Genomic DNA, 11,910 nt, shown 5'->3' on the forward strand with positions numbered 1-11,910 from the left:
CTCATAGCAAGTTATGGCATGATACAGACCTTTTGGGCCCCCACCAATTCCTAAATTTAAGGGGTCACAGAGATAGTAAAGCACCACAGCTTTTTATTTTTCAGCAATTACACCATTTCATTCGCCCATCTCAGGGTAAATTATTAATCTGGTTTTTCTAAAAATATTTTTTCTACCTTTTAAGGTAAAAAGTCACACTACCTGTATGCCCATGACCACACTGTCTATGCCCAGACTTCTGGAGCCTATGATATGCCAAATGACCTCTGCGGCTGTTTTCTTTGTTCTGTGTTTTTACTGTAAAACATCAATACAATTCCGTGGTTGACAAAATAGAGGATTCAATTGTTCAAGTACACAGAAGTGAAAACTTGTGGTCACAGAACTAAATATGCCATTCATAGGCATGACTGCCAGGTTTTGCTGAGACTTGTCGTTTTTTAGCATTGGGCACATTGGTTTGCCTACCATGAGTCTGTGCTATGTTTTTCAGTTTGTATTCGGACTTGCAGTCAGGACTTCAGGTGCCGTTAATACATTTTCCAATTAAGTGAATTTTCTTCGCTATAGCGCCATCTGATTTATCAGCAGGGTCTGGAGGACGTTGCGCTATTACAACCTCTGCATCTACATTGCGGATCAGACTCAGAGGGTTAATGAAACACTTGGCCCTTTTCTTCTGCCTCTGCTCAGTGTTTTCCTTTCTCATTATCTATTCTCCCTCCTTCTCCCCCTCTAGATTATTGCTGCGGATTGTAAGCGGGTCACAGTACTGAAATATTTCCTGGAAGCACTGTGCGGACAAGAAGAGCCTCTGCTGGCATTCAAGGGTGGAAAGTATGTGTCAGTGGCACCCGTCCCAGACGCCATAGGAAAGGAAACAGGAAGCCCGGAGGGAAACCAACTAGAAGATCAGGTATTGGTTAAAGTGGGGGAGACTGGGGTTTACCCACTGAGCCAGTGGTAAGAAGTACAAGTAACCAAGAAGAAACAATATCTGAAGTTTATGTTAGTTCTTAAAACAATTGATATTTGAGTGATGCGCCAAATATGTGCTATAGCCTCATTTTGCCGAGTGCCAATCTTTGCATACAGACATGCCACCCCCATTGTGCATATCCACGTTGTTTCTTGTATCATCCTAATGTGAGTTTTACGGTCCCTGTCTGTCTTGCACATCCATCATCTGCTCCTATTATTTCATGGCCTTTTTTTTCTTTTCTTTTTTTTTTAATAATGTATTGCAGCCGAGACGGGGGAATGAGGGTAGAGGGAGGGGGTGTTGAGTTCAGATTGGGGATAAAGTTTGTGGGCGTATATCTTGGTGCGGTGCTCAGGGTGAATTGAAGTCTATTTGACACGTACAGGAAGAGCTGACAGCACCCATCCCACTACCCCCTCCACTGAACCCTGTCTGTCCCTCACATCCTGATCTGATTAAGAGCTCGGCTCAACCTCCCATGTACTTGTTCACATCTAGCAATGCACTGTGTGCTTTCGGGGCAGCCACATGTGATTACGGGTATTTGGACTTATTCGGGTCCCACTACTGTGTGTATAAAAATGTCTGCCCAGCAAATTACGGTCAGAAAATAGCAATGAATTATTCACACTTTATGCCCGTATTGGGGCTCAAATTCACGCAGTACAGTATCCCTTACAAGCGTTCACATCAACCAGTGTCGATGCAATAATTGATGTGTTTGGACTTTAAAGTAACCCTTAATGCATTGAACTTCAAGCTGTGGCTTCCAGGGAAACTACAACTCCCAGCATGCATGTAATGTACTGTGTCAATGACTACAAAATAGTAGCAGTCATCTAACATACATTGTCTAAAATCTTATTCCATCATTCTATGCCAGAATTTGCTGAAAAAAATATAGATTTCCATACTGCAACAATAATCCTGGATTTTTTTTTAAATGAACTACAAGCCGACCGAAAGTGTTAGACCTTGGTTGTAAATGGTCTGATCTGTCTGAAAAGTTTTCCACCCTTACCATTGTTATCAAGTGAACAGTGTACAGACCTCAATCCCTATTATGAGAAATAGCAGGGTCTTTATTTTTTTTGTGCTGTAGTGGTAAACATTGCAAAATATTCCTGTGTGTAACTAGTTTGCTCAAACGAACACCCAAGTGATTCATGGATAACTACTGGAAAGTATTCCGATTTTATAAAGAAGTGGACACAGGTAGGACACTTTGTCTTCCTGCATAATGTCAACTTACCCAGACTAAGCATAAAGATGTCAAAGAAAAAAAAAATGTTCCTCGATCTTGATTGTCACAATGTACAGAAGGCTCCATCTACTAAACATGCATTTGATAAGATGTGTACTGGGGTCTCACCAAACAGAGCATAATCATTCTTGAGCCTCCCCAGCGGTCAAAGTCCATGCCAAATGGATCTTAAAGTCTACATTGTGTCATGTAATTGTTTTTTTGGCCATTTCAGCCACATGTGTTGCTTTTATATGAAATCACGCGTGCCTCTGTGCAATTGCTATGTGCATTATTAGCAGAAGCATGGCATTGATGGCATACCATTTTGACATAATGGCAGAGCCCAGATAGTGTCACAGTGCAAATGTAGATTGTGCGACACCCACCATATGGTGCCACAGTTCTCATGTAGATCGCGCCACTGTAGCTCCCTCTAGGAGCAGAATTCCCAGCCAGAGTGTTGCCGACGCTCTGGCCAGGGATTCCGCTCCTAGAGTGAGTCCCTGACGTCTCTTTCCATAAATGGACAGTGACATCAGGGGCTCCCTCTAAGAGCGGAGTCCCCTGCCAGAGCATCGTCAATGCTCTGGCCAGGGATTCCGCTCTTAGAGGGAGTCCCTGACATCTCTGTCCATATGTGGACAGTAACATGAAGGGCTTTCTCAAGACAGGAGTCGCCGACCAGAGATCTTGCGATGCTCTGGCCGGGGATTCTGCTTCTAAAGGAACCCCCTGAAGTCACTGTCCATATATGGACAGTGACGACAGGAGCTGCTCCTGGAGCGGAATCCCCGGGCAGAGGTTGCCGACGCTCTGGCAGGGAATTCTGTTCTTAGAGGGAGCCCCTGATGTCACTGTCCATATATGGACAAAGATGTCAGGGACTCCCCCTTAGGAGCGGAACCCCCGGCCAGAGCGTTTGCAACGCTCTGGCCAGGGGTTCCGATCCAAGAGGGAGCTATAGTGTCGCTATCTACTAGGGGTTGGTGCTATCTACTAGTGGGGTGGTGCTATCTACAAGAGTAGGGGTTCTATCTACAGGGTGGTGTGGCACTATACTAGGAGTACCGGCTTCCCCAAGGAACTGCTGTTCCATACTGCTGTTTCATACTTTTGTTCAGTACAGAACAGCAGTTCCGTGGGGAAGCAGGGACAGAACAGGGAGCAGATGGGGACCGAACGTGGCGCAGTCTCTCAGACGGGGCGGACCAGTCAGGCGGCAGGGCGGAGCTTCCTCCCGTAGCACGGCGTGATGGCGCCACTAGTGAATCGATTCAACGATTCTGTTAAAAAACAGAATAGTCAGAGGCCTTGAGGGCGAATTAATTTGATCGACCAGCACTAACTGGAGCAGGGGAAATTATTTTTTATCGAGTGACAAATCGTGTCTTTCCAAATGGATATTGCCAACTGTTAAGGTAGCCATCACATTAGATGTATGTTGGACAACTTCAAAAGGGAACAGCCGACCATATAAAGTGTATGGCAGCTTCCCAACTCTCCCTTGATGGCAGATGCCGTGGAAGATAAGGGTCGGGCTGTTTCATTTCAACATGCCTAATTCTTTTGCTCGTAAGGAGATAACCTGCTGCCACAGGAGTCTGTCAGCGACTTTCTCCCTGTTGATAACATGCAAGTTTAACTGAGCGTGCATGTGTATGGGGTCGTCATCCTGAATAACTATCGGCTAAACGATCGATCGGCTGGCCGCTATCTAAAGTGTATGACAAGTGGAGGAGGATCAGCCTCCAATTAATGGTTGTCATTGTTCTTGGGACCTCCAACAAGTACATATTAATGTGAGGTGTGTGTGTGTGTGTGTGTGTGTGTGTGTGTGTGTGTATAAATATATATATGCACATGTCTGTAAATAATACTTGTATAAACATCATATTCTGATGGCAAAACCCTACAAATAGAGTGATGAGTTACACTAATAGTTCCATCATACAGTACTGTCCTCCGGCTGCCATAGAGCATATGGAAACAGCTGCTGCAGACCTTCCTTATGAAAGAGATGACGTTTCACATCAACTGATTATTTAATGGTAGGCAAGAAGCTCCCATTTTCTCTTCAACAAGAGGTTCTGCAGCAGCGGAGGTATGTATTATACGGAGTAATCTACTATAAATTAGAAGTCACCTCAGAGTTCCATTACCTGAATAAATGCACTCAAAACACCTGAACATCGCACCCATACATATTGGACACTTCTGTTACAAACTATTCAAATCTTGTATTTGTTTTATGTTATTAAAGAGCATTTTCCATAACCGCAGGATGAATATCAGGTATGGGTTTTACTTTTTCCATTCACTGGCTATTTTCATGAAGCCGTGGCTGTGTAATGTACGCAGTGTCACTGGAAGCAGCTCTTTTTCTCACGTTTTTGTAGAGCTGGCTACCAGACACCGTGAACTTGTGACCCTTTGCTGACATTGGGGTGTCCCCCTCCTCCTTTCACTCACATATAGTCGTTAATGACCTTAGTCATTTAGTTTTTGAGAAGTTCCCCTTTGGCTAGTGGGCGGGACTTTGGCACCCGGCATCTTACGAAACCGAACATACAATCTACATACCCTTTTGACTAGCACTTGACCTCTCATAAGCTAACCGGGAGCCCACATTTAACTCCTGATCTCAACAGACTTTTACCACATGGTAGCTGGAACACCTCTTTCTAAACCTCTGCTGGAGATACGCTACCCAGAGACGAGGAAGTGAGAATAAGCGATGTGTGAGCAGCCTGCCTTCCTCCTTCCCAGGATGAACTAGGGGAAGGGATAGCCATGGACAACCTTTTAATAGTTAAAAGGTCTCCATGTTTTTTTATAATCTATTCTATTTTTATTTTTTACATGTTACAAGTGATGATCAAAATACTATTAATGTCTCCGCACCTATCGCCTCCTTTTAAAAAAAAAAAAATAATAAAATATATACAGTGAAGGAAATAAGTATTTGATCCCTTGCTGATTTTGTAAGTTTGCCCACTATCAAAGACATGAACAGTCTAGAATTTTTAGGCTAGGTTAATTTTACCAGTGAGAGATAGATTATATATAAAAAAAACAGAAAATCACATTGTCAAAATTATATATATTTATTTGCATTGTGCACAGAGAAATAAGTATTTGATCCCCTACCAACCATTAAGAGTTCAGCCTCCTCCAGACCAGTTACACGCTCCAAATCAACTTGGTGCCTGCATTAAAGACAGCGGTCTTACATGGTCACCTGTATAAAAGACTCCTGTCCACAGACTCAATTAATCAGTCTGACTCAAACCTCTACAACATGGGCAAGACCAAAGAGCTTTCTAAGGATGTCAGGGACAAGATCATAGACCTGCACAAGGCTGGAATGGGCTACAAAACCATAAGTAAGATGCTGGGTGAGAAGGAGACAAAATCCTGCAGTGCCCGCAAGGTCTCCCTGCTCAAGAAGGCACATGTACAGGCCCGTCTGAAGTTTGCAAATGAACATCTGGATGATTCTGAGAGTGATTGGGAGAAGGTGCTGTGGTCAGATGAGACTAAAATTGAGCTCTTTGGCATTAACTCTACTCGCCGTGTTTGGAGGAAGAGAAATGCTGCCTATGACCCAAAGAACACCGTCCCCACTGTCCAGCATGGAGGTGGAAACATTATGTTTTGGGGGTGTTTCTCTGCTAAGGGCACAGGACTACTTCACCGCATCAATGGGAGAATGGATGGAGCCATGTACCGTCAAATCCTGAGTGACAACCTCCTTCCCTCCACCAGGACATTAAAAATGGCTCGTGGCTGGGTCTTCCAGCACGACAATGACCCGAAACATACAGCCAAGGCAACAAAGGAGTGGCTCAAAAAGAAGTACATTAAGGTCATGGAGTGGCCTAGCCAGTCTCCAGACCTTAATCCCATCGAAAACTTATGGAGGGAGCTGAAGATCCGAGTTGCCAAGCGACAGCCTCGAAATCTTAATGATTTACAGATGATCTGCAAAGAGAAGTGGGCCAAAATTCCATCTAACATGTGTGCAAACCTCATCATCAACTACACAAAACGTCTGACTGCTGTGCTTGCCAACAAGGGTTTTGCCACCAAGTATTAAGTCTTGTTTGCCAAAGGGATCAAATACTTATTTCTCTGTGCACAATGCAAATAAATATATATAATTTTGACAATGTGATTTTATTTTTTTATTTTTTTATATAATCCATCTCTCACTGGTAAAATTAACCTAGCCTAAAAATACTAGACTGTTCATATCTTTGACAGTGGACAAACTTACAAAATCAGCAAGGGATCAAATACTTATTTCCTTCACTGTGTATATATATATATATATATATATATATATATATACATGTATACACATACATACAGAGAGAGAAAAGTATACACACGCATATTAAGGGCATTTCGTATTGCATTATTTTATTTAATCTATTCTATTTTTATGTTTTACATGTTACAAATGATGATCAAAATACTATTAATGTCTCCGCACCTATTACCTCCTTTTTAAAAATAAATAAATATATATATATATATATATATATATATATACATATATACATATATATATATATATATATATATATATACATATATACATATATAAACTCAAACAAATAGTAGGAGCAGCACAGTGTGAATACCAAAAACGGCTGGTGCTAGCTTCAAAAAAAGGAGTGACGCGCTCCTCATGAATATACAAAAAATAGAGACCAGAAGCAGCACTCAAATAGCAAAAAATATGAATTTATTTACCCAACAAAGCAACGTTTCACTTCCTCCATGGAAGCATTTTCAAGCCTCCATGGAAAATGCTTCCATGGAGGAAGTGAAACGTTGCTTTGTTGGGTAAATAAATTCATATTTTTTGCTATTTGAGTGCTGCTTCTGGTCTCTATTTTTTGTATATATATATACATATACACACACATACAGAGAGAGAAAAGTATACACACGCATAGAAATGTCATTTCGTATTGCATTATTTTATTTCCCGTTGCTTATATAGCGCCAACATTTTCTGCGGCGACGTACAGAGATTGTCACTATTCTTATCAGTCTCTGTCCCCAATGAGGCTCACTGTCTAATTTCCCTATCAGACACGATCTAATTTGCATGTCAGACACACAAATGCCAACTTCATAGGAAACCAATAACCTTCTATACACATTTTTATTCAGATCAGCGGTTGTGTGCACTTATTAATACTATATAATATTATTAAAAACCATATCTGCTTCCTGTCCATCATAAATGTGGTAAGAAGTAGCTATGAGCAAGAAATCCTGATTTAATGTCATCTCTCCAAGCCACTCTGTTTGGAAACGACACTTTATGGCCAAACTTATGTGGATTCCCCTACTTTTTGAGTTCAGGTGTTTAAGCCACACCGATTGCAAATAGATGCATAAAATCAAGCACACAGTCATGCAATCTCTATAGACAAACAGTAGTATTAGTCGTATGGGTCGTACTGGACAGCTCAGAGAATTTAAATGTAGCACTAATTGGATGCCACTTATGCCACAAATCAATTGGTGAAATTTCTTTTCTGCCCAGGTCAGATGTAAGTGCTGATATTGTAAAGTGGAAGCGTGTAGGAGTATCATCCGCTCAGAAGAAGTAGACCACGCAAACATACAGAGCAATGCCGCCGAGTGCTGAAGTGCCTGTTGCATACAAATCTCCCGTCCTCTGTTACATCCCTCACTACAGAGTTCTGAACTGCCCCTGGAAGTGACATCTGCACAAGAATTGTGCTTCGGAAGCCTCATGCAGCTCCACACAAGCCTAAGATCACCATGTACAATGCCAAGCATCTGCTGGAATGGTGTAAGGGCCTGTTCACATCAGCGTTGGCTTTCCGTTCCGGGGTTCTGTCTGAGGTTTCCGTCGGGTGAACCCTGCAACGGAAAGTCAAACTGAAACCACGGCTTCCATTGCAGTCACCATTGATATCAATGGTGACGGAAACATTGCTAATAGTTTCCGTTCGTCACCATTCCAGCAGGTTTCCGTTTTTCCGACGGAATCAATAGTGCAGTCGACTCCGCTATTGATTCCGTCGTTAAAACGGAAACCTGCCGGAATGGTGACGAACGGAAACCATTAGCAATGTTTCCCTCACCATCGATATCAATGGTGATGCAAACGGAAGCTGTGGTTTCAGTTTGACTTTCCTTTCCGGGGTTCATCCGACGGAAACCTCAGACGGAACCCCGGAACGGAAAGCGAACGGTGATGTGAACAGGCCCTAAAGCTGCCACTGGACTCTGGAGTAATGAATCACATCTCACTATCTGGCAGTCTGATGGACGAATCTGGGTTCATGGTCTGGGCTGTTTGGGTTTGAGCTAGGCCCCGTATTTCTATTAGAAGGGTAATGTTAATGCTACAGCACACAAAAACATTTATAAATAGTACCTTTAACTTTGTGACAACCGTTTTGGGAAGGCCCTTTCCTTTTCCAGCAAGACGGTCTCCCTGTACACAAAGCAAGGTCCATATAGACATGGTGTGAAAAGTGGAGGTACTCGAGTGGACTGCACAGAGCCCTTACCCCATTGAACATGGTTGGGATAAATTGGAATGGTGACTGTAAGCCAGAGCTTCTCGTCTAACATCACTGCCTGACCTCACAAATGCTGTTTTGGTAAATTGGGCACAAATTCCCACAGAGAAAGCCTTCCCAGAAGAGTGGTAGCCGTTATAGAGAAGGCCCAATTCCATATTAATACTCATGGTTTAGAACTGAGATGTCTAAGGGTATGTTAAAAACGGCCGAAAAATCGGAATCCGAACCCCTCCAAACATCTGCCCATTGATTTCAATGGGAAAAACGTTGTTCTGTTCCGACGGGCCGTTTTTTTAAAAAACGCAGCGAAAATCGCGAGTGGCTTAAAAAAACGTCTGAAAATCAGGAGCTGTTTTCCCTTGAAAACAGCTCCATATTTTCAGACGTTTTTGAGTCTGTGTGCGCACATATCCTTACAAGCTCATGTACATGGGATGGTCTGGTGTCCACATACTTTTAGCCAGACGTTGTAGGTAAACCAACCACGCTCATATTTTGCACAGTGGCAAAAAGATATGTACATCACATAAAATATGCAGTTTGAAGTAAAATTGGAAAAAAAAAAATTCTCATGAAAAGTCTGTTTCTTCAAGTGCAGAGAAAAAAACCACCTGGTCTCCAGTGCCCAACACTCAACCTCTTAAAGTGCTAAAAAGAAATTCATAGAAATTTTACACTTTTATTACAAGTCTGGTGATTCTCAAAAAACTTCTCTTAATTAGACACGCAATGAGGAAGGAAGGTTCTTCAGAGGAAGATTAAATGGGCTTTAGGGTTTTTGCCGTTATCTTTCAGATTTCTGTGTTAAACCATTGAACTGATGTAAATGTGAGAAATCTCTGCCCCACGCTGTATGTATGTCAGAGAGAATGGAGTACCACATGACTGCAGGAACAGAAGATACATGGATTGTTTGTAGTCTGTTACCATGGAGACAAGTCTGTAGATACGCAGCTTGGGGAAATTTTAATCAGCACTATTGCTTCATTTTTTTTTATTTTACATACATAGGAGCAATTTAAAAAAAGTGTTTGCAAGAATATTTAAAGGGGTTGTCCAGTTTCAGCTATTTAATGTGTTTTGTTTAATTAAAAGTTATGCAATCTTCCAATTAGGGCTGGGCGATTAATCGTTGAATGGATTCTTTAGTGGTGCCGTGCTACAGGAGGAAGCTCCGTCCCGCCGCCTCGTCACTGCCTAATCTGCCCCGTCCTGTCTCTGCTTCCTCATGGAACTGCTGTTCAGTACTGAACAAAATGATACAGTACGGAACTGCAGTTGCACGGGGAAGCAGAGGCTCCTCGTTTATAGCGATAACGCCCTGTAGATACCACCCCGCTGTAGATAACTCCTCCTTTGCAGATAGCACCCCCCATGCTGATCGCACCACCACCCCCCCTTGCCGATCGCACCCACCTTTCCGATCGCACCACCAGTCCCCCCCCTTGCCGATCGCACCCACCTCTTGCCGATCGCACCACCACAACCCCCCTTTGCAGATCGAAACATAACCACTCCCCTTGTCGATCGCAGCACCCCCTCTTGTAGATCGTACCACAGTAGCTCCCACTAGGAGCTGAATCCCTGGCCAAAGCATCGGCAACCTCTGGCCGGAAATTCAGCTCTTAGTGGCAGCTACAGTGGCGATCTCTACTAGGAAGAAGGGGGGTGTGCGATCTACAAGGGAGTGGGGGTTGTGCTGCGATCTACATGCGTGGTTTCTATCTACAAGGGAGGAGGGGTGTTGCGATCTACATGGGGGGGTGGGGGTGCTATCTGCAAGGGTGTGTGGAACTATCTACAAGGGCAGAGTGCCAATATATTGGGGGGTGGCACTATATGTGGGCACTGGCACTGACCATATGGGCACTGACTAAGGGCACTGGCACTGTCACTATGTGGGCACTGTCACTTTATGTGGGCACTATCTACAGGGACATTGCGGCACTATCTACATGGGCACTGGCATTATGTCACTGTGGCATTATGTCACTATGTGTGGGCACTGCGGCATAGTCACTTTATGTGGGCACTGTCTACAGGAACATTGCGGCACTATCTACATGGGTACTGCTGTTTTTAAGGGATTAATACAAAAACCCTGACAAATTAAATCCATTCTTTTTTATTTTTTTAATGGCCATGACAGACAAACTGGAAATTGATGAAAATTTGGAGCCACTGATGTAAAATGGACATGAAAAACTGATCAGTTTTTAATGGCCGTTTTTTTTTTTTTTCAACTGTCGTGTGACTGTAGCCTAAATGTCTATGATGCCAGGAGTCCCGTTTACATGTACCGTGGTCAGGCTATGAAATCCAGCTGACACACGGACCATTTTTTACAGTCCAATAACGGTCGTGTGAATCGGGCCTTAATGTCATTTATTAAAACCCCATGGTGGGGGCTATACTGCACAGGGTCCTGCTCAGACCTCAGACACTATAATGTATCTCGCCCCAGAGTGCCCGCCCAGTGCTATCTGCCTGGCACTGCTGCAATTTAGACTGCTCTCGCCTGCAATGTCAGAGACCGGCTGAGGTGGTGACTGGTAGAGAGGGTTATTAGTGCACGCAGCGCATCATTGGTTATAGACTCTGTTAACCTGTACCCTGCCGGGGAACACATTAGTTATAATCAATTAGATACACATTTTTCCAATTGTATTCTGATAAAAAAAAGTATTTGCAGAGGTTAAAAGTTTTGAAGTTGCGTAAAATTATTATAGCAATATATGTTAAAAAGTTATGTATATAAAAAAAAATCATTTATGAAACTATCTCTTGGTATTACTGTTAAATAAATGGAAGAAATTCGAGATTCAAATCGAAAATCGCCCAAAGTGTTGAAAAGAAACCTAGATTTTTAGTTTTTGGGCAAAATCGCCCAGCCCTACTATACTTTCTGTATTAATTCCTCACGGTTTTCAATAGGTTTGCTTGATTTTATTCATTAGGAACATTCATGGTTTACTTCCAGCGGATATAATTCTGTCCATGGTCATGTGAGGGACACACAGGTGCTGGGATCGTTACAGTTCCAGTATGTGTATCAGAGCTGTGTCTTCTAACGAGCCGTGCACCTGTGTGTCCATCACATGACC

At 42.9% G+C, this 11,910-nt stretch overlaps 1 protein-coding gene across 2 annotated transcripts in view; it reads left to right on the forward strand.

Moving 5' to 3' along the window:
- The window catches only part of SMG6 (SMG6 nonsense mediated mRNA decay factor), a 260,817-nt gene that overhangs the window by 233,867 nt on the left and 15,040 nt on the right, over positions 1-11,910 (forward strand). For both annotated transcript variants that reach the window (XM_075854152.1, XM_075854154.1), the window contains one exon: positions 740-916. In XM_075854152.1, the coding sequence (XP_075710267.1) occupies positions 740-916 (177 nt within the window). The remainder of the gene's footprint in view (positions 1-739; positions 917-11,910) is intronic.

This window comes from Rhinoderma darwinii, chromosome 2, assembly GCF_050947455.1.
Source record: "Rhinoderma darwinii isolate aRhiDar2 chromosome 2, aRhiDar2.hap1, whole genome shotgun sequence".
NCBI lineage: Eukaryota > Metazoa > Chordata > Amphibia > Anura > Rhinodermatidae > Rhinoderma > Rhinoderma darwinii.